This window comes from Misgurnus anguillicaudatus, chromosome 18 (genome assembly GCF_027580225.2).
Source record: "Misgurnus anguillicaudatus chromosome 18, ASM2758022v2, whole genome shotgun sequence".
NCBI classification, from domain to species: Eukaryota; Metazoa; Chordata; class Actinopteri; order Cypriniformes; family Cobitidae; genus Misgurnus; species Misgurnus anguillicaudatus.
The window spans coordinates 18,670,051-18,697,323 of NC_073354.2; the positions used below are offsets into that span (position 1 = coordinate 18,670,051).

The 27,273-nt window shown below is 39.0% G+C and overlaps 1 protein-coding gene across 4 annotated transcripts; it reads right to left on the minus strand.

Annotated features, from left to right (window-relative positions):
* Positions 1–694: 694 nt before the first annotated feature.
* On the minus strand, positions 695–26,506 carry map3k7 (mitogen-activated protein kinase kinase kinase 7). 4 transcript variants are annotated; one of them, XM_055185789.2, is made up of 17 exons: positions 25,725–26,506; positions 25,229–25,339; positions 25,056–25,121; positions 24,014–24,059; positions 23,293–23,431; positions 21,491–21,619; positions 20,613–20,737; positions 14,622–14,752; positions 14,443–14,524; positions 13,334–13,440; positions 13,105–13,252; positions 12,452–12,532; positions 7,953–8,020; positions 6,000–6,063; positions 5,074–5,135; positions 4,584–4,699; positions 695–2,571 (listed from the first exon to the last, which is right to left on the minus strand). In XM_055185789.2, exons 1-17 carry the CDS (start codon positions 25,809–25,811, stop codon positions 2,391–2,393), a joined length of 1,743 nt encoding a protein of 580 aa, XP_055041764.1. In that variant the 5' UTR covers positions 25,812–26,506; the 3' UTR covers positions 695–2,390. The 4 variants fall into 4 exon arrangements, with proteins under 4 accessions (XP_055041764.1, XP_073712097.1, XP_055041765.1 ...); XM_073855996.1 differs by having other exon boundaries at positions 20,613–20,741; positions 21,495–21,619; positions 25,725–26,504; XM_055185790.2 differs by lacking the exon at positions 12,452–12,532 and having other exon boundaries at positions 25,725–26,503.
* Between the last annotated feature and the right edge of the window lie 767 nt (positions 26,507–27,273).

Sequence of the window (27,273 nt, forward strand, 5' to 3'; positions counted from 1 at the left end):
TTTCGAGTGAACTCGCGCTGCGTCACTGCGGTGACACTTTGGGGACGCTTCCAGGGTAAAGTATGTCTGAATGTGTATATCAAATTCAACCAATGGTGAGGCTTAACGACAAAGACGGTGACGCGGGAGCCAGGAAGTATATCGCTATCTGAAAAATAGCCAAAGACGGCGTTACAGGAACCCAGGAAGTATAGCAAGGGAGACGCAGCGTCTCGTTCCCTTCTCAGGGAACAACAGTTACATACGTAACCAAAGACGTTTTCATGTGTCAAACACAACTATGCAAAAAAGCATTTTGGTATGAATCAACATTCGCATACAGAAGATATAAGCAATTAAAGCGAACAGTTTAGCACGTGTGCTTAAAAAGACTAGAATTTTTATCATATCATCCTACACTACACAGGGAATATGGATATTTTTTTTTTTTTAGAAAACTTCTTGCATAAAATAGATTAGTTTTTTTTAGATGAACACTTAAAGCAAAACCATTGAGTGGAATTTCTAGAATTGCGTTCTTATCTACAATATAAATGTCAAGGCACAGTCACTGCAAAACACCAAAAATCGATTTCATTTTATATGCGACTATAAATTTAGCAAACCATCAATCATTCAGTTGTAGACGTGATGAAACGTTTGTGACTGCCTGTCACAGAGAGACTGCTCAGACAGTAAACCCTGGAGACATGGATGTTTACCGGTTCGATTTATTTCAAGATGCAACCTTCACCTGTGTATCCCGTTCCCAATAGCTTAAGAAATCAGACATCTTATTTACAGCACATAGTACAGAAACTCATCAGGAACACTAAACTGAAAAAGATAGGTAAATAATAATACACCACTTCACTGTTGAACAAAAACAACAACAAAGATTTCTGGGAAAAACAAGACCTTGAACATCTAGATGTCTTCACAATGCTTAAGAGTTTAACAGTAAGCATTCTCCAAAATCAGTGATCACCAATTTTGGCTGGACTGTGCAAAAATGTAGGGATTAAATTATGAGTAAACAAGGTGTGATCAAGAATATGACTCATTTCGGTTTTAAACTCTTAAATACAGGCATGAAGGAATAAATGAAATTGCCCGTATCGTGATTTCTGCAGCATATTGACTATAAAGGCCAAACAAAATGGGCATGCATTACCTTCTTGATTGCATTCATATTGCATATACAAGCTTCTTTTTTTACAAAAAAGCCACGCACTCTCGTCTCTATACTGACAATTACATAAAGCCTGGAAGGTGCGCAACGTAAGTCAAGTAAATGCAAGCAATTCAACTCCAAGGCATCATGTGAACTAAAAATACATAAATTAAACTTGGAGAAAGAGTGTCTTTCCCCTACTTTCAAACTATGAAGCATCTCTAAAAACCCTGGATAAGTTAGATAAAGATACACAACAAAGATCAAAGAAACACGAGAATACTGAAGTCATGATTATAATGTTTGTACTCACAATCTCAAACACAAGTCCATTTTACTTGCTAGTTTCGACTTAAAGCGCCCTGTCGAGTGGGACAGTAATAAAGCAGATTACGAGTTTTCTTGTGAAGTCGCGTACGCGCGCAGATCTTCCCTATGTTTGTTCATAAACACAGAGTTGACATGGAAGGCATTTGTAAGATACATCCCCCGATCAAAATGGACAAAACAGACATTATAACACCGTCTAGGGTAGACAAATAGAAAAAAACAAAAAAAACGGATGCCTGTAGCACTGTTTTTGCATAAAAGGGTTAAAACTAAAAGTACACAGTGGAAGTGGAAGCTATAAAATAAAAACCTAGAATTAAAAACTATAAAATTAGCTTTTGTATCATTAGCTTTCACATTCTCAAGGACCAACACCTAACAGAGGGGTACGAGGCAAACCTTGCAAGGATTTCTGGGATGTTAGAGAAGCAAAATGACTGACATTCCACAGGGCTCATGTTTCTTTTTCGTTTTAAAGTGACCTCAAAGCCCAGGCATAAGATGCACATTTTCCCCTTTTAAAGTAAAATAGTTGCAATCACACTCAAACTTGCTGGCTCATTTGGCAAGCAGCAGCTGTTTCCAGATCTCCTAACACAGGAAACAGTGTGTATCAGCTTGGCCCCGCTGCTGCATATCCCGCTGTGAAATCGCAGGCATGTGTCGCAGCATTGCTTGTGCAGTTGAGCGCAGGGTCTCGGAACGGTTTGCAGGGGCGAAAGTGACCCGTGGTCACGGACGCCGTGCACTGGCGTGGGCATGAGGTGGCTTTAACAGGTGTTTTGAGGGCCAAACTACAGTTATACCCCAATGTTTGGATCAGGGAGGAATATAGAAATGGGACTGTGATTATAGAGTCAGTCTGGCTCTGTTACATGATGGGAAAAGGGGTGTGTTTAAAGTGGGTTCATGAGGTGCCCTGTCTCTTTTGCTGCTGTGCTCGGATCAGCTCCAGTTGCTTCTTGCACTTCTGGTAGTAGGTTGACAGACTCTTGTTCTCCTCCAGGAGCTTCTTGTGCTCTTGTGCGAGGCGACATGCGTTCTGCTGATCTTTCTCATCCTGGTCCAGTTCTGCTATCAGCTCGTTTCTAAAGAGATTTAACCAATAGGTTACCCAATATCAAATTGAATACTTTATGTAACAAAGTAAGGTGCCCTTTATTATGCCATCACCTTGCCAAATATTATTATTTAATGGTTCCTTACAGCGGGGAAAATACATTTTTTTTACACATCAGCATTTTATCAATAAGGGGATTTCTAAGTGGGTTAGTGACACAAAATTTCCACTAGATGTAGCCATCAAGCCAAATTTTGAATTCATAAAGAAATCAGAACATTTAAGTATACAAGTTGAGTCATAATAAATAAAGTGAAATGACACAGGGAATAAGTATTGAACACATGAAAAGAACAAGGTCCAAAATGCCATAGAAAGCCAGGAGAACACCTGAAATCTGTCAGTATTGAGAGAGAAACCCTGCCCCCTATCAGTACTAATTGATATCAGCTGCTTTTGTCCTAATTGATGGCCTACAAAGGCTTCTCATTACCCAGGAGGCACACAGGAAAGACTTCATGATGGGTAAAAGCAAAGAACTCTCTCAAGATCGTCGTAATCATATCGTTGAAAAGCATTTTGCTGGGAATGGTTAAAGGCACATTTCCAGAATGCTGAATGTTCCTGTGAGCACTGTGGGGGCCATAATCCGGAAATGGAAAGAGCATCACTTCACCATAAACCGGCCATGATCAGGTGCTCCACGTAAGGTCCCTGTCAGAGGAGTCCAAAGGATACTCAGGAGAGTTCTCCAAGAGCCAAGAACCACTTGGGCAGAACTTCAGGAAGACCTTGCATCAGCAGGTACTGTTGTTTTAAAGAAAACTAAGCAATGCACTGAACCGCCATGGCATCCATGCACGCTTACCATGCAAGACTCCATTGCTGAACAAAAATCATGTTGAGGCTCGGTTAAAGTTTGCGAAAGAGCATTTGAAGAAGACTGTGGATTATTGGGAGACTACAGTATGGTCAGATGAAAGCAAAATTGAACTTTTTGACATGCATTCTACACACCATGTTTGGAGAAGAAATGGCACTGCCCACCACCCCAAGAACAACAAACCAACAGTTAAGTTTAGGGGTGGAAGCATCATGGTTTGGGGCTGCTTTTCAGCAAGGGGTACTGGCAGACTTCATGTTATTGAAGGCAGGATGAATGGAGAAATGTACAAGGACATTCTGAATAAAAATCTGCTGCCATCTACAATGACAATGATCTACAATGATCCCAAACACAAGGCCAAGGAAACAATGAAGTGGTTTCAAAGAAAGAAAATCAAGTTGCTTGAATGGCCCAGTCAGAGAACTGAAGATCAAAGTTGATAAAAGAGGCCCAAGGAACCTTCAAGATTTAAAGACAATTTGTGTGGAAGAATGGGCCAGAATCACTCCTGAGCAATGCAGATGCTGGTCTCTCCATACAAGAGGCGTCTAGAAGCTGTAATCACTAACAAAAGCTTTTTTACAAAGTATTAAATAAAGTGTGTTCAATATTTAGTCCCTGTGTCATTTCCCTTTATTTATTATGACTCAACTTGTATACTTAAATGTTCTGATGTCTTTGTATGAATTTAATATTTGGCTTGATGGCTACATCTGGTGGAAATTTTGTCTCAATGGCCCACTTAGAAATCCCCTTACTGATAAAAATGCTGATGTGTCAAATATTTATTTTCCCGCTGTATGTCCCCTGAGCTGTGCTATAAAACTCACTTGCAAAATAAAGCACAAAAACCTTCACATTTAAAGTGATAGTTCACCCAAAAATGAAAATTCTGTCATTGTTTTCTCACTTTCATGTTGTTACAAACTTGTAAAAATGTATTTGTTCTGGTAAACACAAAGCAAGATATATTTTGAGGAATGTTTGTAACCAAACCAATCAGTAGCCCCATTGACTTCCATAGTACTATTATTGTCCATGGGGCTTCTGATCAGTTCAGTTACAAATTTATTTCAAAATATCTTTCTTTATGTTCAAGTGCTTAAGCTTGACCTGTATGAATCACAATTTCATGAAAACGTGACTATACTTACTTCCGCTGAATGAGCAGAGCGATTTCTGTCTGGACCTTCAGGTACTCCTGTGCCATCTTACAGTGCTGCTCGAATACAGCCATTGACTCTTTAGAGTTTGGACATGGGGCCAGAGGCTGCAAAAACACACATACAGACACTCATCACATTTTGCAGCTTACGTCCAATTAATCCAAAATGCAAAGGATGATACAAACACCAGTCATGATGGCAAAAATACCAAAACGTCTCACTGTCAATGTGCTGCTACATATTTATAACCAAATTCCGCTGTATAAATAGAGTCAAAAAGGCTTTGTAACACTGTGTCCCAGACTTGATTCAATTAAAGGGCTGTTTTTACATCTTGTCAATCTTTTCAGAGAGGAGAAATGCTGAAGCACTATGGACATCAAACCACTGACCCCACAAATAGATATGAGAATGAGAGTTTCCATGCATGAGAAGTTATACAATATCAAGTCTGACACACAATATCAAAACTGCGTACCTGTAGCTGATGGTCCAGGGTCAGGTAGGCCATCGGGATGGAGTTATCAGAGCCATTGGTATCTAAAGGGAAAGGAAAACGGTTTTAGTTAACATCACATTGGCATTAATTGATGATACCTATGAATGAGAGACTTGTTTATTGTTAAGTTCAACTGCAGATCAGAAAGTGGTTTGTGGAGTAATGCTGATAGTGAACAGTGATAATCCTGTCAGACAGGAGAAAGCCATCCATTATTGATGAAGCTTACGTAATGTCTGCAGCTCAGACTAAGGCTGTAAACTCTTAGTAAGGTCATGCTGACTGGACGTCAACAGCATAGTTCATCTTTTAATATCACAATCTGCTCTATTCTGCTTATGATGGAAACCAACAAATCCCTGTTGTTTATACATATTTATACCATAGGCCTGTTGAATGCTTTATTCTGATTGGTTGAGAAATGTTCCACAGGTGTTGATTATTTTTCTGTAAAACACATACCTAACCTATCAAATGGCTTGCGGAGCAATATTTGTGGTAACTGTGATATAAGCAGAATAATTGAATCTGGGCCTTCAAATAATTTGAAAATAATGCACCCCTGTGGTGTAACATTACTACCTTGGGTGTGCATTATTTTAGAATAATTAAAATGCCCGTTGTCAATTATTCCTTACATAAAAACCCTATTTGTTATGACTGATTGTCTATATGTTTATTACTGTATGGTTATCAATTTGATTTATGTGTGCTTCTATATAGCTCAGTGGTAAAGAGGTGTTACAATGAAAAATGTCATGGGTTCGAACCCAGGAAACATGCATATTGATACAAATGTATACCTTGTAATGTATGCTTTTAAAGTCAGTTTGGAACAATGCATCTTCCAAATGCATACATGTAAATGTTCATACAGCGCTCAGGAGAAAAACGGTAGACTCTACCTGTCTTGTCCGGTGTAATCATCCTCACACTGGGGCTGGATGATCTGCTACTGTTCCTGCTCTCCTGTGATTGGTCAAACAATGTAAAATCATCAATTTCAAAATAATAATATGAATTTTCATCTTGACAATGAGAACAAAGAAGTCTAGTACATAGACTACAAGATAATTTGCACGTTTTGTCATGAAACCTGCGTGTAAACATTTCATTAAAAAATTACAACAGATCTTCCAAACTTTTTAACCTTTACAAGTTGCCAGCCAGCTCCAGCATTTTTTTTAATTTTCACAAAGTTTAATGCCTTCCAGAAAATTTTCTTTAAATATACATACATACATAAAAAACATAGTTTTTAAGTTTTTTGGATCAGTGGATGCTTCAGTGTTTTATAAGTTGGGTAAGAGTTGGGTATCCTAGTGGATAATAGCAGAAATATGGATTGTCGTACAAACTCGTAATTGGCACGGAAGCGTTTTCTCTTAATTGACAAGATAACTCGTAAAAGACGGGAAAAGAGTTAAAGGAACAGTCCACTTTTTCTGAAAATATGCTCATTTTCCAGCTCTCCTATAGTCAAACATCCGATTTCCACCGCTCTGGAATCCACTCAGCCGACCTCCGCGTATGGCGGTACCACTTTTAGCATAGTTTAGCATAATCCATTGAATCGGATTAGACCATTAAGCATCGCGCTCAAAACTAACCAAAGAGTTTCAATATTTTTCCTATTTAAAACTTGACTCTTCTGTAGCTATTGAAAGTTACTAAGGGGACTATTTTCGGGGACTGTGTAATATCATTGCGTCTGCTACAGCTATGGTACAGCAGCAAAGTCTTTGATTATTACCCCGGAATGAGAGTATAGTTCCTAGCCATATCAGCCTAGAAAATCGCAACTTTTAATTTTTCGTCCGTCTTGGCACAATGTAACTACAGAAGAGTCAAGTTTTAAATAGGAAAAAAATTGAAACTCTTTATTTTTTAGCGCGATGCTAATGGTCTAATCAGATACAATGAACTATGCTAAGCTATGCTAAAAGTGGTGCCGCCAGACCCGGAGTTCAACTGAATCGATTCCAAAACTGTAAAAATCAAATGTTTAACTCAAGTGGAGCTGGAAAATTTGCATACTTTCAAAAAAAGTGGAGTGTCCCTTTAAGATAAAATTTCAAATCTCGAACAAGGATGTGTTCATAAATGACTAACTGTGGATATGTACGTGCAAATGCAGAAATGTAGGTATGTTCTTGTACATGTGAAAGAAAGAAACTTTTAACATAAATACAAAAGCACATCCTGAAATAATAAATAGTATCAAGGACAGAAATAAATATTGGCCATTAATGATCACGTGCCTGCTTCTTTCGAAATTTCGAGTGAACTCCGCAAGCTCTCTCAAGTGAGTCTTTCTGTAAAAACCTAGCTTAAGTCAATTATTCTGATTTACTGTTTTCTGCATCAAATCATTATACATAAAGAACATCCTGTGAAATATATATAACCTTGATATCTTTATACTGAGTAAGGCCATGTCAAAGATTAAAGTCAATGTGAAATCAAACTCTGATGCTCCCAAACGCATCATGAAATTATGAGACTTCGTCTGGATTTTTTTAAAGACACAAAGTTAACAATTTTAGGATTGAGGTGTGCATAAAGCACACAGCAGATTAAAAAAAATCTACACCCACAACACCTCTATCTCCTTCAACAAAACACATCTCCCCCCTTTCTTCCTTCATCTGATAAGCTAGTACATCCTCCCAGTGCACATTCAGACATGAGCTCTCCTTACAAAACAAAATACCTCTACGATGCACAGAAGATAAGCGTACAGCACAAACTGAAAGATTTTGTTCTGTCTGACACACCGCTGTGATTTCTGTTTATTGCCTCTAAATAGTTCCTGGTTCTTTCCTCACGACTGCAAGTGTGAATGTGGAGCATCTTACCTGATTGGACTCAGTACCAATGGCAGGAAGGTCCTGCACTGATCTGCGTCTGTGTGGCTCGCAGGTCGCTGTGAAAAGAGCAGGTCGGGAAAGAGGGAAAACAAAAAGAGGAATCTGATAAGTCTTGGTAGTGTACGTGCTCTCGCCCCAGGGTTGGTGCAAGAGGGATGTGACACTCAGACAGCTGCACTGATTTGATCCCACTCACTACTATGACAGCAGTTCCTGTAATGTGGTCATCACGTGACCAGACCCCTCAAAACACACACACGCACACCAAAAACAGCAGACCACACCTACAGTATCACACGGGTAGATTGTCCTGCATTGATTGGACAGCTCCTATCCCTATATTGTGAGTTTGAGTTTATGGTAACAAAAGGATCAATGGTGATAGGAGCTGTGCTTTCAATCATGACTATTATAAGATCCTATGACAGAGGATTACTAAAGAATGTCTATACACAAACAAACGTCTTTACAAACAAACCATGATTTGGGTAAAGAATGCAGCTCAGTTCCGGCAAGGGTGAAAAGTACCTATTATCGACTATGACAAAATGATTCACTTTAAATATTTGTGCTGAAAAACACATGATCCAAATTACTACAAGGAATATTTTAGTTTAAAGGCAGGGTAAACAAGGCACCTAAACAAACACGCCCCTACCCCAATAGAATCTGGACCTTCTTTTGATAGACACGCCCCACACATACGCAACCCATGCAACAATGACGATTAGTAGACACGCACCTTACTGCTGATTGGCTACAAGTGTGTTTTGGTAGTCGGCCTAACTCCCTTTTCCAAAGCGGTTTTCAGAAATTGTGCACTACGCCTTTAATGCTTAGACCCTATGTCCACTAAAGCATTACAACCACTGATCTATATAAATGACTGGATTGCGCATGAAGTCACATCTGTGAAGCCACCGCGCCGCCATGTTGGTATACCCAAACATTCTATTAAACCAATGGACGCGATCAGATTTTAATGAAAAAACATCACTTTACTAGTCTTCGTTTTTATATCTGAAGTTACCCTGTACATTATTACAACACAAACGTCCTAAGCATGTACATAGTTATTTACTGAAAGTTGTACATTTTAGTTTTTAATCAGTTATTATACATTCATCTTCATTACAGTATCAGATCAGCAGACAGACCGCAGGATATTTAGTATTAATGACAAACGTGCTCATTCTGAAATCTAAATAAATAATCATACTTTGTACCGTATGTGCATGCAATAATTTGCTGGTTTTATGGTATCTAAACTTACAAGTTACCTGAACTTATTTAGAGAAATAACGCTGACCGTGTAGCTGAATGTCAAAAAACACTTTATTTATACCCGTGTCATTAACAGAACGCAGCAGACACACTCACCTTAACGTTTTTTTATAAATCCATTTTCCTGCCCGATTAAAACATAAACATTGCAAATAACACCAGAATTAACCATTAATTTACGTACACATATCCTAAAAATAATCTTGCGTGACTGATACGCTATAAAGCGGGTGAATTTAAAACAGGATTTTGAATGGAAGTCAATGACGCCGTCTGCCGGTTGGGTATACCAAGATGGCGGCTCGAACTCTGCGCTGGCTTCACCTCACGCTGTTACGTTAACGCCGCATTCACACAGGGCGTCAGCGTTAATGCATTCACTTTTAATGGGTGACGTCATGCGTTGCCAAACTGAATTGTGGATCCGTCGACGCCGCGTCAGTGCCGTTGCTCGCGGCAGAAGCTGAACATTTCTCAACTTTTCAAGCGGCAACGCGTGTGTCAGCCAATCAGATCGCCTTATGCAAATTACCTAGACAGAGCCAGCCAATTACGTTTATGGAAGAATCGAGCATGTGTAGCGGCCACTGTGATTGGTTGTTGGCCACGCTTCAGACAAGCCTTCCGTTAAGCGTTAACGCTTACGCCCCGTGTGAATGCGCCGTAAGCGTTCTATGCGCAATCCAGTCATTTATATAGATCAGTGGTTACAACGCATCTGAAAATGGTAGGCGCATGCCGATTGTGGACGCTTGCAAGCATTTCTTCAGCCGAGTGCTTTGTTGCTATAAAATTTTGTTTTGTTGTCGGACAATCTACCAGTTGGTTGGTGTGATGCATTGCATTTTGTTGCAACATGTTATTTTAAACATCTGTATTAGAGGCCTTCACGGGTCCTCTTAGATCCAAAAACCCGAGGTCCGACCCGAAACCCGATTAGGTTCGGGTCTACAGGTTTCCCATGTGCCTCAGACACAAGTCGGGTACAATAATAGCAGCATCAGGTCTCGGGTAATTTAAAATGAATGTGTTTTTTGCCGAACGGACCCGAACTCGTCGCGTGTGTGCGTCAATGTCCTTTTTAAACCTCTCATCTGTTTGCCAAAAGTGCTTGTGACATTGTGTGGCTGACGGTAGGTTACTTTTCGTTGAGACAGACATGTCAGTCAATTTTAAATGTAAATTGTAGTGGTTACCTTGGTGTCGTCATCAGATAACAAAATAAAACAAATGGAGCAGCTCGCCAAATTGGTTGCGAGACCACCGGAGTTACTTTCTGTGTGAAAGTGCGTGAGTGCCGTTTACATTCGGGTACAGTCGGGTTAAAAAAAATTGCGACTAGTTCGGGTCGGACTCGGGTCTAATTTTCTCGGGTTTGTCTCTGGTCTTTCTTTAAAAATAAAAATGTATTCACGATGGGTTATAAAGTAATTCGGGTCATTTCGGGTCAGGTCCATTTCTTTGGACCCGAGAAGACCTCTAGTCTGTATACAAGTACAAGTCAAACAAAAGATGCCTGGGAAGACATGCTTGCCAACACGTAAAAAAACAGACTATACTCCAGGTTGAAAAAAAAACCTTTCCAGTGGACACAGGGCCTTACGCAATATTCATGGCTGCTTTTGGTTACCAAAATTATTTAGATTTTTATATTACATTTACAGCACTCCAAAACCTTAAAAGTTACACATTGCACACATGAAACTAATGTAACAAACCTGCTTACTAACCTAGTATGTGCAAAGTAACAACCTTGTTAAGTGAACTTTGTTACTTTCTTTTGGTATTCCTATAGCCATGAAAGCGACAAACCAAAATCCTAGCTCTATATGGACAACTTTGCATCTCAAACAAGTTCTTTAACAAAAAGTAGACATTGTACATCTAAAACTGCATGTATTATTTACAAATTAAGGAATGCGTTGAAATGATAGACAGCAGTCACAGATACTTTCAATAAAGCTTACCCAAACATGCTTTAATACATGTATTTAATACGTGCCATAGCGCTAAAACAGCCCATTAAAATTCACAATTTAAACCATGCTGCTTATTCGGTTCAATTAACAATGATTGTCATTGATGAGATGAATTCTATTGAAAAAACAAACAAAAATGATTGACATGTTAAGAGCATGCGTGGATGAGGGCTACAATTCAGAAGCCGATTCGATCTTCTTATTGTTACACCAAATTAAAAACCTCTTCATCATGCTTTGATCTATTTTATTCCCACTGTGCAATCCTTCACTGTCCCCATTTCCTTTGACTTTATTAGGGATGATGATGATAATAATAGTGATGACCCTCAATGTGAAAGAGATTCATTAGGACCACAGTCTCTGAATTAATGAACAACTTAATAAACGCGTGGAGGAGGGAAGAATGAAAAGCAGAGCGTTGGTCGGCATCCTTTCTGCAGGCGAGACAAGGACGAGCGAAGGTGAGCGTACGGCCGCTGAGAAAGTGAGAGAAATGGGAGGATCCTCTTTCACCTGCTATAAAGCCAAACAGGAACACTAAGGCAAGCCATTGACACTGCGTGTCCATCCACATCTGCATGTTACCCATATTTGCCACATGTGCTGATTGGTGCATAATGATTTTTGTTTTTACATCAAATTTGTATTTGTCTGATGTTTTTCATAAAATGCTAAACAGCAGCTTGTGGCCAGAGGGAGACATGAAGATGGGAGGTGAACGTCACAGCCTTAGGTTCACTACTATCATAAGCAAGACAGATGGGAGAACAAGAGACAAAAAGAAAAGATTGGAACGGGTGTTACTCCAACATCACTATCCTCCATCAAATCCCTTATATGAAACAGCTGTTTAATAAACAAAATGGTGAATTGATAGACTCATGATATGGGAATATGGCATGAATAGACTTTGTCTGGGCCTGATGAATAGTGTATATATTCTGTGCTGATTTTTTCACATTCTGTAAAAAAGATGTAAATGTGGTATAAAATATTGTGTTTAATTGAGTACCATAGTCTTACAAACAGCTAATATATACATTTGTGAATGACAGAAGTTTCCTTTGATAACCTGTTGATCAGTAAAACTGTCCAGACTGGACACGGGTGAAGGGGGATGCATGTAATCTTGGAGTAACAGCCAATGCGAATTCCTGCGCCAATGTGACGCCCCTCTCTGATTATAAGCTTTTTTGCTGGGAGCACCCGAACTCCCGGTACCTGTGACGATGATCTTGGGAATGTCCAGAATGGTGCCATATGACGCCGTTTTACGGTGACCTCGCCTAAATTGTGGACGTGCTGCAAAAACACACATAAAGACACGCGCATGTAGCGACGACCACAAAGGCATGCAGACAATGTGTGTACTGAGACAGAGAGACAAAGAGAGAGAATGGAAGACATCAAGGCAGACTGGGTGAAGGAAGTCTTTCCGTTCTTCAGCTGCATTAGCACATACATGCGACATATTTACAAACGTATCCATGCAGAGGCAGGCAGGCAGGCAGGTAGGCATGAAGCCTGCTGGATCTAGACACTAACATGTCAGGGCTGCAAAAGGATGAGTTACAGGAGAAATGGAGATGCCATGCAATGAGCTTTTTGTGTCTGATGTATGTTTGGGAGCACTGGCTGGGGTCATTGGTACACCCTGGTGTACGCAATTTTTAGCCAGTGCAAGTACTGAGGAGTGAGATCGATATCCAGGACATTGTTAGTGGTGCCTGTTCAGGGGTCAACCTGAGAATTTTGAAGCTAAACTGATGACAGAAATAGAAAAATGTGCACTTGACAAATACACTATATGTTCAAGTTCAAGTACAAAATGGTAAACTTTTACCAAAATCAAGCAATGACTAATTAAACGTTACCTGCAGGGGCAAAGGGCAATCTGTGCTCTAGTTCGGAAAGATCGACACTTATTCGTTTGCTGTCGGAAGGAATACAATGCGACCTGCCAGAGAGACTCTCTACACTGCCCCCTCTAGAGAGAGGGAGACCAGGTCTCAACGGGTCAACCTGAAAAGCACAGAGGTATAGATTTACAACCTATTTCGGAGGTTTCTCAAAAGACTGTTCAGCATACTGTTGATGTGCTACCTTTGGTTTGTATGGATATTTGATGGTGTCATTACTGCCAGGGGAGTTGGTGTGCTCCATGTTGATGTCATTCTTGTTGCTGGTACACGTGTAGTCTACATATGAGCCTGGGTTAGAGAGCAACAATTAACATAAACGACTTTAGTACATTTCTATAGGTATGCAAAGCAAAATTTCCGTAAGAAGTCTGGCATATTCTAATCAAACCATCTAATTTTGGTATATCTATTTATATCAGATGTTTAGCCGTCGATAAATGAATTCTCCTCACTAGCCACAATGCCACAAGAGGGTTAGATGACATTTTGGGGACATCTCTTATGGCGCCGTTCCATTGCATAGTACCCCACGGTTTGGTTTGGGACAGCTTACTTTTGGGAGCTTTTCCACTGGGTGCAGTATGTAGTACCCAATACTTTTTTTAGTACCACCTAGGTTGGGGTTCCAAGCGACCCGAGCTGATACCAAACGTGACGCGAAAACACTGTAGGTCACTGATTGGTCTGAGAGAATCATCACTACCAGCATCAATGTAAAATATTAGCTTTACCTTCATGCTAGCTTGCGCTGTCTCAAGCAAACATGTTGTCATCTGTGCTCTGCTATAAGTTCCCAAACTCCCTTTTAGCGATGAAAAACATCCACAGGTTCAGAATCAGGAAGACCATACCAAATTTTTTCCAGACATGCAGTTCCTGGCGGCACATTCGCAAATATGCTTAAATGCAACTTAAATGAGGCTCGGCGGAGCGCGTCGACTGACGCCACAGGTGTTTGTACAGAAACTGTCATGTTAGACAGAGGTAGTGATAAACGCGATGTGCAAACATCTATTTGTGTTGGTCAATTTTGATTTTGTGGTGGACTGACAAATAAATGAACGTATGGGAAACACTGCATTCCAACGGTGCTCGCTTTCACTTTTTGTATGATGTCACAGCAGTAAGCAGCGCAAATATAACACCACGCCCATAATCCCTCTCACTCTAAAGTGTTACTAAACTCAATGGAAAAGCTAACCAAGCCAAAGTAAGGTGAGCTGACATGACCTGACCCATTGGGTACGATGCAGTGGAAAAGCACAATAAGTCTCCTGTGGTTCCCTTTACCTGTGCTGGTGGCAGAGTTACTCTGGCCTTCATCTGAATACTGATAGGGGTACTGAAGAGGCTCATCTGATCCTGGGAAATACTGAGGAAAAGACCAAATATGATGTTAAAATCTCACTGACGGCCAGTCACAGAATGATTTAGACAAGCAGCCTGGCATGCCAAAGGGTTGATGTTACCTTCATGAGGTGGAGCATAATCTTTACTATCTCCTCCATTGAAGGCCGCTGTGATGGATCTTTGGACCAGCAACGAGTCATCAGACTCTCGATGGGCTTCGGTAGGTTCTTAATGAGAGGTGGACGAGTACCTGCAGACAGATAGATGACTTGCTATCATTAAAATACCATCATCCACAAGGGTCTTCATTCATACAGATTATCATAAAATAATTGTCAGGAACCAGGCAACTGCAATTTATATATACACACTGTGTGGTTCCATCAGATTAATGAAGGTTATTTAATTCATAGGAACAGATTAGGGCTGCACGATAAATCGCATGTGTTTGTCACGCACATCACGTCAGTAATGCCGGTTCCTTGATTAGTATTAAATCGCCATCAGCTGTTTTCAGATGGAGCAGCTTTAACTGCACAGAGCCGTAGTTCACTGACAATCAAGGCAATTTCACATTAATTATCGCGGACATATCGCCTGCGATATGTATGCGATATGGCCCAAATTGTCAGGGAACTACGGCTCTGTGCAGTTAATGTCGCGCCATCTGAAAACAGCTGATGGCGATTTAATACTAATCAAGGAACCGGCATTACTGACGTGATGCGCATGCAGGGTATATACAACAATCCTTAAGTTAAATTTACAACTTTTTAGTACCTTTTTAATACCTTTAGAATATTTTTTAAAACCATCACGACACTGAATTGCAAGTGTTAATCAGTGACCTTTCTATTATTTACACATATTTTGACATATATAACATACAAAAAGAATAGACATTGATTAAAGTGAAAAAAATTCTTCTGACTTAAATGTTTTTCATGCCAAGTCATATTCCTTTAACACTTTATGTAGGCGAGACCAATAACATTTTAAGGGGAGATTTTTTGCCATAAATTCCATATTGAAGTCTCCTGTGTGGCATATATAGGTAGCTGTAGTTTGCAGGGCATTTCAGATGCGAAGGCGAAACGGCTAAATAACTCACTATATAAAAAGAAAACATGAATATCATTACCTTTAATGAATCTTTTATTAATTATTTATTAATTGTAAATGTATTTATTTTAGCATTTACTAATATTTTTTTTATCAAAGTTGAAACTGTTAACATTAGTGAATGCACCGTGAACTACCATCAATTACTGTAATGACATAAACAAGAATTCATTAATGCTTATATACTCTATATTTTTCATTGTTTGTTCGTGTTACATAATGCATTTACTAATGTGAACAAATAAAATACAACTTTTCATATCATATTGTTCACAGGGTTTATACAGAAATCCTTAAGTTAAATTTACTACTTTTTACTACCTTTTTTACTACCTTCAGAATATTTTTTAAAACCATCACGACACTGAATGGCAAGTGTTAATCAGCGACCTTTCTATCATTTACACAGATTTTGACATATATAACATACAAAAAAGAATTAAAGTGAAAAAAATTCTTCTGACTGAAATATTTTTCAGGGCAAGTCATATTCCTTTACCTAACACTTTATGTAGGCGAGACCAATAGCATTTTAAGGGGAGATTTTTTTTGCCATAAATTCCATATTGAAGTCTCCTGTTGCATATAGGTAGCTGTAGTTTGCAGGGCATTTCAAATTAAGGCGAAACAGCTAAATAACTTACTATACTGTATAAAAAGAAAACATGAATATTACCACCTTAAATGAATCTTTTATTAATTATTTATTAATTGTAAATGTATTTATTTTAGCATTTACTAATAATTTTTTAATCAACATTGAAACTGTTAACATTAGTGAATGCACCATGAACTACCATCAATTACTGTAATGACATAAACAAGAATTAATTAATGCTTATATACTCTATATTTTTCATTGTTTGTTTATGTTATATAATGCATTTACTAATGTGAACAAATACAACTTTTTCATATCATATTATTCAGTACACATAAACAAATAATCCAGGGTCTGTTCTGTTCACACAATAGCTTACAGTCACAGTAATAATACAGTATCGTTATGTATGAATATAAATCCTGAACGAGTAACTTGAGTTAAAGTAGTGTACAATTCGCACAGTATGTCTGTAACCATAGTGACAGTTGTAAATTGAATGACTGTACATTTATCAACTAAATATTACGTTACAATAGAGGCAGCGCCGATGTGCTATTTTATGCGCAAAAGTTTCTGCTGTTTACTTTCTCCTAAGACCTAAATGGTCGTGTTTATATGAGGATATTTGCAAAGACGGGATTTTTGAGGCATATGTGTTATTTAAGGCCAATAAAGCGGCAAAAATACGTACAACACAAGCTCAATGAGAAACGAATGGGCGGCTAGCGTGCTCCTCTGACACAGAAACAGCGGACGCACTGTTGTTTGTGTTTGAATGGCTTAAAATCACTTGTTTTTAAACTGCTGTGCTTAAATATATGTACAAATGTTACGTTTTTGTGACCAAACGCAAATGCAACTGCAAGAACCGACAGGTGGATGACATCAAAGTCCCGCGAGACCATTTCGGAAGCAGTCTCCTCTTATGATTCCTCGTCAATCGCTCTCAAGGGATTTGGATGTCATCTGCCTTTTGGTTGTTGTGGCGCCACATGAAGTTTACTCACGAGTTAAACAAACCCGTTGTACCAGCCACTGGCTATATCAGCATAGCATTAAAAAGCGTGACGCGGATGATCAGTAACGTGAGAAATCATTTACCCCCAAAATACAGGACCCCTTGTGCAAAGACACGCAAGTTACCTGTTTGGTTTTCTTAGCCCACGAACTGAAGGGCTTGCCAATCTTCATCATTTCGCTAAGCCAAGTCAATCGTCTTTTACGCCTTTATCGATCTTCAAAACATCGGAGCCTTCCTGCATTTATAAGTTTGACCATGCTAGCTGAAAAAGTTTTATCTCAGCTTAACGTGATACAGTCAGAAAACCCGGAGTGGATCCGGTGCGTAGTGATAACAGAACGCTTACAGTGGAGAGAGGAACGTGATTTGGCTCCACTCCAGGCTTTGATCACATCCCAGAGACGAAAGATCTTTGATTATTTGCCCAGATATGCAGGTGATTTGAACTAATTTCCAGGCATCATAACATTACAAAAGGCAATCGAAAATTTACTACCTCGTCAGATGACGTTTACTACTTTTTACTACTTTTTACTGGCCTTAATTTGGCATATTTTAATTTACTACCTTTTACTACCTTTTACAACCCCGCGGAAACCCTGGTTCAGTAACGTTACACATAAACGAATAATCCAGGGTCTGTTCTGTTCACACAACAGCTTACAGTCACAGCTATACAAACGTTATGTATGAATATAAACCCTGAACGAGCAACTCGAGTTAAACTAGTGTACAATTCACACAGGATGCCTGTAACCATAGTGAACGAAATTGAATGATTGTACCTTTATCAACTAAATGTGTTACATAGAGGCAGCGCTGATGTGCTATTTTATGCGCAATGTTTCTGCTGTTTACTTTCTAAGACCTAAATGGTCGTGTTTATATGAGGATATTTGCAAAGACGGGATTTTTGAGACATATGTGTTATTTAAGGCCAATAAAGCGGCAAAAATACTTACAACACAAGCTCAATGAGAAACGAATGCACGGCTTGCGTGCTCCTCTGACACAGAAACATATGTGTTATTTAAGGCCAATAAAGCGGCAAAAATACTTACAACACAAGCTCAATGAGAAACGAATGCGCGGCTTGCGTGCTCCTCTGACACAGAAACATATGTGTTATTTAAGGCCAATAAAGCGGCAAAAATACTTACAACACAAGCTCAATGAGAAACGAATGCACGGCTTGCGTGCTCCTCTGACACAGAAACAGCGGACACATTTAGCACTGTTGTTTGTGTTTGAATGGCTTAAAATCACTTGTTTTTAAACTGCTGTGCTTAAATATATGGACAAATGTTACGTTTTTGTGACCACACGCAAATGCAACTGCAAGAACCGACAGGTCGATGACATCAAAGTCGCGCGAGAGCATTTTGGAAGCAGTCTCCTCATATGATTCCTCGTCAATCTCTCTGACGGGATTTGGATGTCATCTGCCTCTTGGTTCTTGTGGCGCCACATGAAGTTTACAAAATACAGTCATACTGCGGAGACACGCAAGTTACCTGGCTGTTTGGGTTTCTTAGCCCCTGAACAGAAAGGCTTGCCAATCTTCATCATTTCGCTAAGCCAAGTCAATCTCCATTGGTCTTTTACACCTTTATCGATCTTCAAAACATCGGAGCCTTCCTGCTTTATAAGTTTGACCATGCTAGCTGAAATAGTTTTACCTCAGTTTAACGGGATACAGTCAGAAAACCCGGAGTGGATCCGGTGCGTAGTTATTTCAGTACGCTCACAGTGGAGAGAGGAACGTGATTTGGCTCCACTCCAGGCTTTGATAACATCCCAGAGACGAAAGATCTTTGATTATGTGCCCAGATATGCTAAAGCCCATATTTAAACGAACTAACGCGAACGCAGATAGAATTTCAATCAGAATAGGACACCTGATAGTCTGAAAAAATAATACCTAATTTGGAAAAAATAATACCTCTAAGCCGAATTTAACACTTTTAATGGCCTTAAATTTGACAATTTTGATTTATCACTTTTTAATACTTTTTAAAACCCCGCGGACACCCTGGCGTGGTATCGCATGCGATTTATCGTGCAGCCCTAGAACAGATTAAAAGCAAAACCACTTAAAATTTTTACGCATTTAAAGGGGACATTTCATAAGACTTTTTAAAGATGTAAAATAAATCTTTGGTGTCTCCAGAGTACGTATGCGAATTTTTAGCTTAAAATATCATATAGAAAATGTATAATAACATGTTAAAATTGCCACTTTGTAGGTGTGAGCAAAAATGTGCCATTTTGGGTGTGTCCTTTAAAATGCAAATTAGTTTATCTCTGCACTAAATGGCAGTGCCATGGTTGGATACTGCAGATTAGGGGCTGGTATTATCCCCTTCTGACATCACAAGGGGATCCAAACTTTAATTACCTATTTTTTCACATGCTTGTTTACCAAAACTAAGTTACTGAGTTGATTTTTTTTTTTTCAAATTTTCTAGGTTGATAGAAGCACTGGGGACCCGATTAAAGCACTTAAACATGGAAAAAGTCCGATTTTCATGATATGTCCCCTTTAAATGTAATTGCACTAGAGCCGGTCATATGACCAAATGAAATTTTTAATCATAAATCATTATCAATCACTTATCGAAGTGTCATTATTGTTTAACCGCGAAAATTATATCATAAAAATACCGTTATTAAATTACGTCCCAGCACTAAATTGCACATATCCCAGTTTATCATGTGAAGACACGTCACACCACTGAGGCTAAATGCTTGTTTTACATTACAGATACTATTCTCTTCCTAATACTTTTCTGTCCTTTTGGCGTTATACAGCCCTTGGTCATTTACATTTACGCATTTGGCAGACACTTTTATCCAAAGTTACTTACAGTGCATTACAAGGTATACATTTTATCTAGGGATGCACCGATACCGATAATGGTATCGGGTATCGGCCTCGATACCACATTTTTTTAAAGTACTCGTACTCGTTAAAAGTCCCCCGATACCGGGGATCAATACCACAGTCTGAGAAATGTCTATGTTTGAGCAGCGTGTAAGGGGTTAATGTCTCTTGTCTTGTCCAAAGAGGCAGAATTTACAACAAACTGGAAAACTAGTCCTTTGTTTTTTGTTAAATTATATGACTAAAGCTGTAAATTTAAATCATGTTTTTTTTTATTAAGTACTCGGTATCGGAAAGTACTAAAATGCAAGTACTCGTATTCCAAAAAAAGTGGTATCGGTGCATCCCTAATTTTATCAATGTGTGTACTGTTACTGCAATCATCTACCAACTGTGCTATAGGAACACCATGGTCACTAAACAGTTTTGTGATAAAAAAAATAATCGCAAAGTCTTGTATATGTTAGCCCAAAACTCACCGCGGTGTACAGCCCACATGATGCGGAAAGCGGGGCCACCAATTTCATCAAATGGCTTCCGGCGAGTGATCACCTCCCACAGAATAATACCCCAACTGAACACATCACACTTCTCACTGTAGTTACTACCTTCAACACAGACAAACAGGATCAATGGACAGAAACACATTAAAATATGGACCTTAAAGGATTTAAAAAGATAAGATGATTTACATCTGCATAAAGAGGAGATGGAGACAAAAGGTACCACACAACAAAGAACAAAAGCTATTTCCCCAAAGCTGATTTTCCATCGTTCAGGGTGGGGGCGCCTTTAACTTGTCGGCTCTTTTGAACACACAAGCTAATTTCCTCTCATCCTGCCCTAGAGAGCCCTAATTGCCGCTCTTATTATTCTTAAATTACAGCGGCTCGCACTAGTATGTCTTTACGCTGACTTGCTCTGGTCTTCTGATAATACCGTTGTCAGTGTGGCAAATGAGGAGCACGGTGTTTCCTCTGCTGGCAACGTTAGTGGTATAATAGCGTGCCATTCTGCTCCTCCCCAAACAAACAAGATAACAACCTGCTCCTAATTGAGGTTTCTTTCGACCGCCCTGACAGCTGAGTGCCCCCGAACGTGTTTGGGAAAAAATTGAAACCCATTACGGGTTGATTGCGAACACATGCATTAAATTATAATGGCTCATTCATCATCTAGGCCAGGAGCTTCTGGTTTTAGGAAAATATTTGTATGAGTAATTGTGAAAACTGAAGTAGGCTTAGAGAAGATAATTAATTTGAAAGATGGGTGAAACACTAAATAGACAATGTGAAGTGTGAATGCACAGTGAAACCATTTTGAGCTAAAAATGGTCAAAAACCCTTATGGGTGGAACTTGCCTTCGAACACCTCAGGGGCCATCCAGGCTGCGCTTCCTTTGTTGTTAGTCATGTGTGTCTGAATGTCGCATGCTGTACCAAAGTCGCAGATCTTCAGTACCGTGCCACCAGCGACCAGGAGCAGATTAGGAAGAAAAACAAAGTAGTTCAAAATAAAGGATAAACCAAACAGATTTTTCCAGAAAGAAAGAAATTTAGCATAAACAGAATTTCAGTATCGTGGGTATACACCTGATGCAAACACAACCTCTGATCACACTTTTATACCCTATATTGACAGCAACCTAAAAACCTGACCTAAAAAAATACTATTTTGCACTTTTTGAGCACAGACATTGACATTCATGCAATTGGCAGACGCTTTTATACAAAGTAAGTTACAGTGGTATAAGGTATACAAAATTTTAGTTCCCTCCAAATATCTATTGGGCAATTTTTTTTAATGCACAAAAAAATAAATAATAATAATACCAAAGTCAAGATTTCAGGGATCTCATGGTAAGTTAAAGCTATGCACTGACCAGACCAACCCTAAGGCAAACCCTAAGTTTCCCAGCAATATTTCCTAGTATTAAAAAGAGCAGTTTTAGTTAAGCAACCCACCAACTGTGCTTTAGTTCAATTAAACACAGCCTATGCACTTGCTAACAGTTCACAGGGTTAGATGCCAGCTTTAGTGAGCAGCAATACATCAACCTTTAGTTACAACCCAGTTCTTCCCAAGAACTTCATTCTAGGTGTCTGGGAGAGAAGCCAGATGGTAGTTTCCATGGTGTGCTGCCAGGGTCTTTCACAAGCACAGCCTCATAAATAACAAGACCTGGCCAACACTGTACGATACCATGATGTCAGTGATGCTGTGCAAGACTTCAGAGCGTATGCCCCCTGAGACCCGAGATGATGAATGGATGGCAACAACAGTCCAGCTATGTTTCCATCATTCATACTCATCAGTCACTACAGGCAGTGAAAACAAAGACCCTGTTTACATCTTGTATTAACATCAGTCTCAGGTGATCTGATTGCATGTTTTCAAGGGAGACACGTTGTTGTATACACCTTGTTCTAACATGAGTCTCAAATGCTAAAAAGTCTATGCCAGGGCTATAGAGTGCCGCAGGGATGATGTATTTTTCGAGGCAAAACCTGGAAGCAAGTTCATATTTAGCACTTCCAGTTCCATCATTTTAAAGTCAATGTTTTAAATGGGGTTTTGGTTAAACGCCTTAAATAAATCTTGAGTTAACACAGGCCCAAGATATTTACACGTTTTATTCTACAACATAAAACACATCAGTAATACCCTTACTCGTGACTTTAAAAGCTTTTATGCGTCTTAAAAGGATTGCTGCTAACTAGTTGCTACATGGGACTACAGACGTTATCGGGGACTTTTAACGTCATCACGTATGAAGATCTCAAACAGTGCAACTTGGGCAAAATTCCCCCTAAAAATCCATCCACAAGGTTTTTACAAGGTAGGAAATTTTTTGTAAATGTGTTTATTAAAGATTGAAAGAGTTGTCAGAAGCTTTGTGGTGATGACATTGATGTCGAGTGACCATGATGTAGTTTATGTTAGCTTTTAATTTTTAGTGAATGCATTTAGACTTAAAAGTTATTTTCATCTGTGAAAATTATCTTGTTGGACAAAACATGCAAGTCTGTAAAACTTTTGTTAAACACAAAGCTTTTTTGCGTTAATCTAAATGTCTAGGGAGTCAAAGGGGGTGTGTGTGAAAGTCATAAACGGGACATTGTGATGAGATGAGAAAAAAAGTATAAAAAAGGTGCGTACTTGGGAGGTTTGAGGTCCCTGTGAATGAGAGCCTTTGGTTTCATGCTGTGGAGATAGGCGACCCCTTGAGAACACTGTAGGCACCAGCTCATGGCGTGAGATGCAGTGTAGTGAGGGAGGGGCTCTGCACCGTGCAGCACTGTCAAACACAGAACACCATAATAAATACAACCACACATACATGCAAAATCATTCACACGCTTACTGGTGTGCACATGGGTGGTCTTTAGGCAATGGCTATTTATTAACCATAACGTAAATGCTACTTGTGGAACATAAAAAGAACTCAGGCACATGTCTATGGATAAGTTACAATTATAAAAAAAATAAAGTTTTTCAAAAGTTTTATAGAGGTCTATAAAACATCAATAAACATGTATAATTGCATAAAATTGCAACAACAAAAAAAATCTGTCCCATTCGATGCAAATTTGGGTATGTTGTATTGATTTTCTGTACTATCATTTTCACATTATGGTCAATAAATTCCAGAACAGAACAAACATGAATATATGATCTAATAGAGTGTTTATGTGAAAACTACATTCCATTTCATTACCCAAAATATTTTTAGGCTAGTCTGCAAATGCTCTTCAAACATCTAAAGGTACATGACTTTCAAGAAGACTTCTAAGCTAACAAAAAACTCCCATTTGATTCAATAACCAATAATTGTCTCATAATATTCAAAAGTTCAAAAAAGTGGTCCAAAGTAACTTGCCATTATACAACGAACCCCCTTCTGCATATTCCATCACCAGACATACCTGCGGACAAATTCCCAGTAACAGATTATTACCATTTGTTGTACAAACTTTTTGCAAAAAAGCAAACATCTGTATTCAAGCAAAAGATATATGGACCAAACTAATGCATATATACCATCAGAGTTACATATAAACTCTTATGCAAACAGATAAACAACTAAGAGATTTTCTGATTTAAAGGGGACATTTCACAAGAACTTTTTACGATGTAAAATAAATCTTTGGTGTCCCCAGACTACATACATGAAGTTTTAGCTCAAAATAGGGCTCCAGACTAACTTTTTTCACTAGGAGCCAGTGGCCCCCAACTGAAAATTTTAGGGGTGCAACCTAGAAAATTTAGGGGCACAAATATTCACATTTCTACTAATTCCAACTGTATTACTAATAAATACTTTAATGATAGATGCAGAAAGTACAATGTGCTCTTTTCAAATTCAGTGTCACATCACAAAAAAAGGCCAAATTTTCTGGTCGCACATGTGCGACTGGATGTAAAATTCAGTGGCACACTCTCAAATTTGGGTGGCAAAATGCCACCATTTGGTGGCAGTCTGGAGCCCTGATACCATATAGATTTATTACTACATGTTAAAATTGCCACTTTATAGTCATGTGTCCTTTTATATGCAAACGAGCTGGTGAAATGCAAACACAGATCGCCATAATGGTGATTTGTTAAAATTGAAACTCCACTGTGCAGTCAATTATCTCTCTCTCTGCACTAAATGGCAGTGCCGTAGTTGGATAATGCAGATTAAGGGGTGGCATTATTATAATAAGATCCCCTTTTGACATCACAAGGGCAGCCAAATTTCAATTACCTATTTTTTCACATGCTTGCAGAGAATGGTTTACCCAAACCAAGTTACTGGGTTGTTCTTTTACACATTTTCTAGATTGATAAAAGCACTGGGGACTCAATTATAGCACTTAAACATGGAAAAAGTTCCCTTCAAGTTTATATGCAGAATGCAGTAAGTTAGAGAGACATACCGGGTTACTGCAGGAACCGTACAGCTTCACAATGTTCTGGTGATTTACACGAGACAGCTGGCGAAGCTAGAGTAAAGATAATGGGTAAATCTGTCAATCTTCTAAAATAAAGTTTGTGAATAAAAATAAGTATGGCTTTGTGACCGAAGACGTGAATAAGAGAAAAGAAATACCTCTACCACGAAGGCAGTTCTTTCAGATTCACTTTCTATAGTCTTGATGGCCACATCTCTGCCTCTCCACTTGGCCTTACACACAACGCCAAACGCCCCTCTGCCCACCACCTACAAAACACAACAGGCTTAACATTAAATACATAAAAGAGACTGAACTGAAGATTAACAACCAAGTTACACAGGGTAGTTTTAAACAAAACTAACACCACATTGCAATACGTCTATATACGTGCAACAGTTTAAAGTAGTTTAATAGAAAAATATTGATTTCACCATAATGCATAGTGTAAAACAATGTCATATAAAAATAAAACGACAAAAAAAACCAAATTCATTGAAAATTTAAGGTATGGAGAAGATACATGTCAGATGTCCCACTGCTTGCAGGGGTGGTACAGAGATGTTTATTACAATATTACATGTTTTCACACTTCTGTCAACTCTATTAACATGACCAAATAATAGTATTAAGTAACTTTATCGTGCCACTTACCTCTTCGACCTCAATATCGTTATAATCTATCTCCTCAAACGGGTACATGGGCGGTGTTTCCAGCATTTCGGCGGAGGGCACAGACATCGCTAGCTCGCTAGCCAGCTAATCATTAATACATAAAAACAAGACTTTACAGTCTCAAAACGCTTCAGCCGTCAAAACTGAACGGTTTCTACAATATAACCGGGAGCTGGTGCACCTCTTTTCTCCACACGGTCTGCATTACACAGCGATATGTGTAAAATAAGTCACTTTAAAAACTTGGCTTAGCGGCTAACGAGCTAACCTGTCAATCTAAACCGTTAGCCGAACGGCTAAGTGGCTGCAAACCAGTTTAAAGTACGTTAGACATGCCAAACGACAACGAAGACCGTCAATTCAACAAGAGTATAGATGTCGGGGTCTCTGTAGAGTGCATTTATGCGTATCCCATCGACATAAACCCGCTGTTCGTGAGTGTGTTAGCGCTAGGCCGTTTGTTGGCTCGCGGTAGTGAGGTCGACGGATCTCCCCTCCGCGCAGCGCTCACTCCTCACCGCCACCGTCGCGCCGTACATCGGCCTCTCTCTATCCCAAAAAGCACAGCTCGATAAAAACCCGTTTTATTGGTCCCGATCACCAGGACAATACATCCAATCCATCGGATATAAGGCTAGAACTTTGAAGCGTTTGCCTCCATGGGCTAGTTTTGTTTTTCTTTTTTTCTGTGGGGGTTGTTTGGAGCTCCAGGAAGTGTGTGCTCTCTTGTATTTTGCCCCCTCTGAACTATGCCAACTGAAATATCTCCAAGACAGCAGTAAAGCAAGGCCTGCCAAAATTATTAATAGTTGTTTTAAGGTACAGGGGATTCATTTGTTTGGTATGTGTTTCTGAAGGTGTGTCTTGTGCAGTAAATAATCTGTCAGATTGGCTAGAAGATTGCAATACACTTACATCTTATATTTTTTGTGCAGAATGATGTTAACTATTATTCATGATGTCCTTCAACCAATAGGAATATATAGTCAAATAATGATTAAATGAAGGGAACTTGGATTCTAGGTACCATATTACTGGGATTGATTTAGATGTTTGTATTCTAGAGAGGTGTTGTTGTATTTTGGAAAGGTTGTTGGTTCGATTCCCACACAGCCTACAGTTAAAATGCATACACTAAATGCTCTGTAAGTTGCTTTGGATAAAAGTGTGCCAAAGTCATCCATCCCTTATTTGAAATCATCATCATTTTATTGGTAAATGGGTGCAAAAGTCTGCCTATAATAATTAATTTCCTCCCACAAACATGCTTTTTAGAAATTCAGTGCATTATTATAGCTACCCAGGTCATGTCAACCCCATATCCCAACTCCCAAGTTTATTCATACAATTTTGCGCTATCACCTGGAATTACATAAGACTGGTCAACAAATCAGATCTGCTGAGCAACCCCATCACATGCCCCTAGTGATCTAAAAATAAACCCAGCATTTCAACAATCACTTTGTGACAGCTGAAAATAATCACTGGAAAAACTCTGCTGGAAAAAGATAAACAACATTCGTTCATA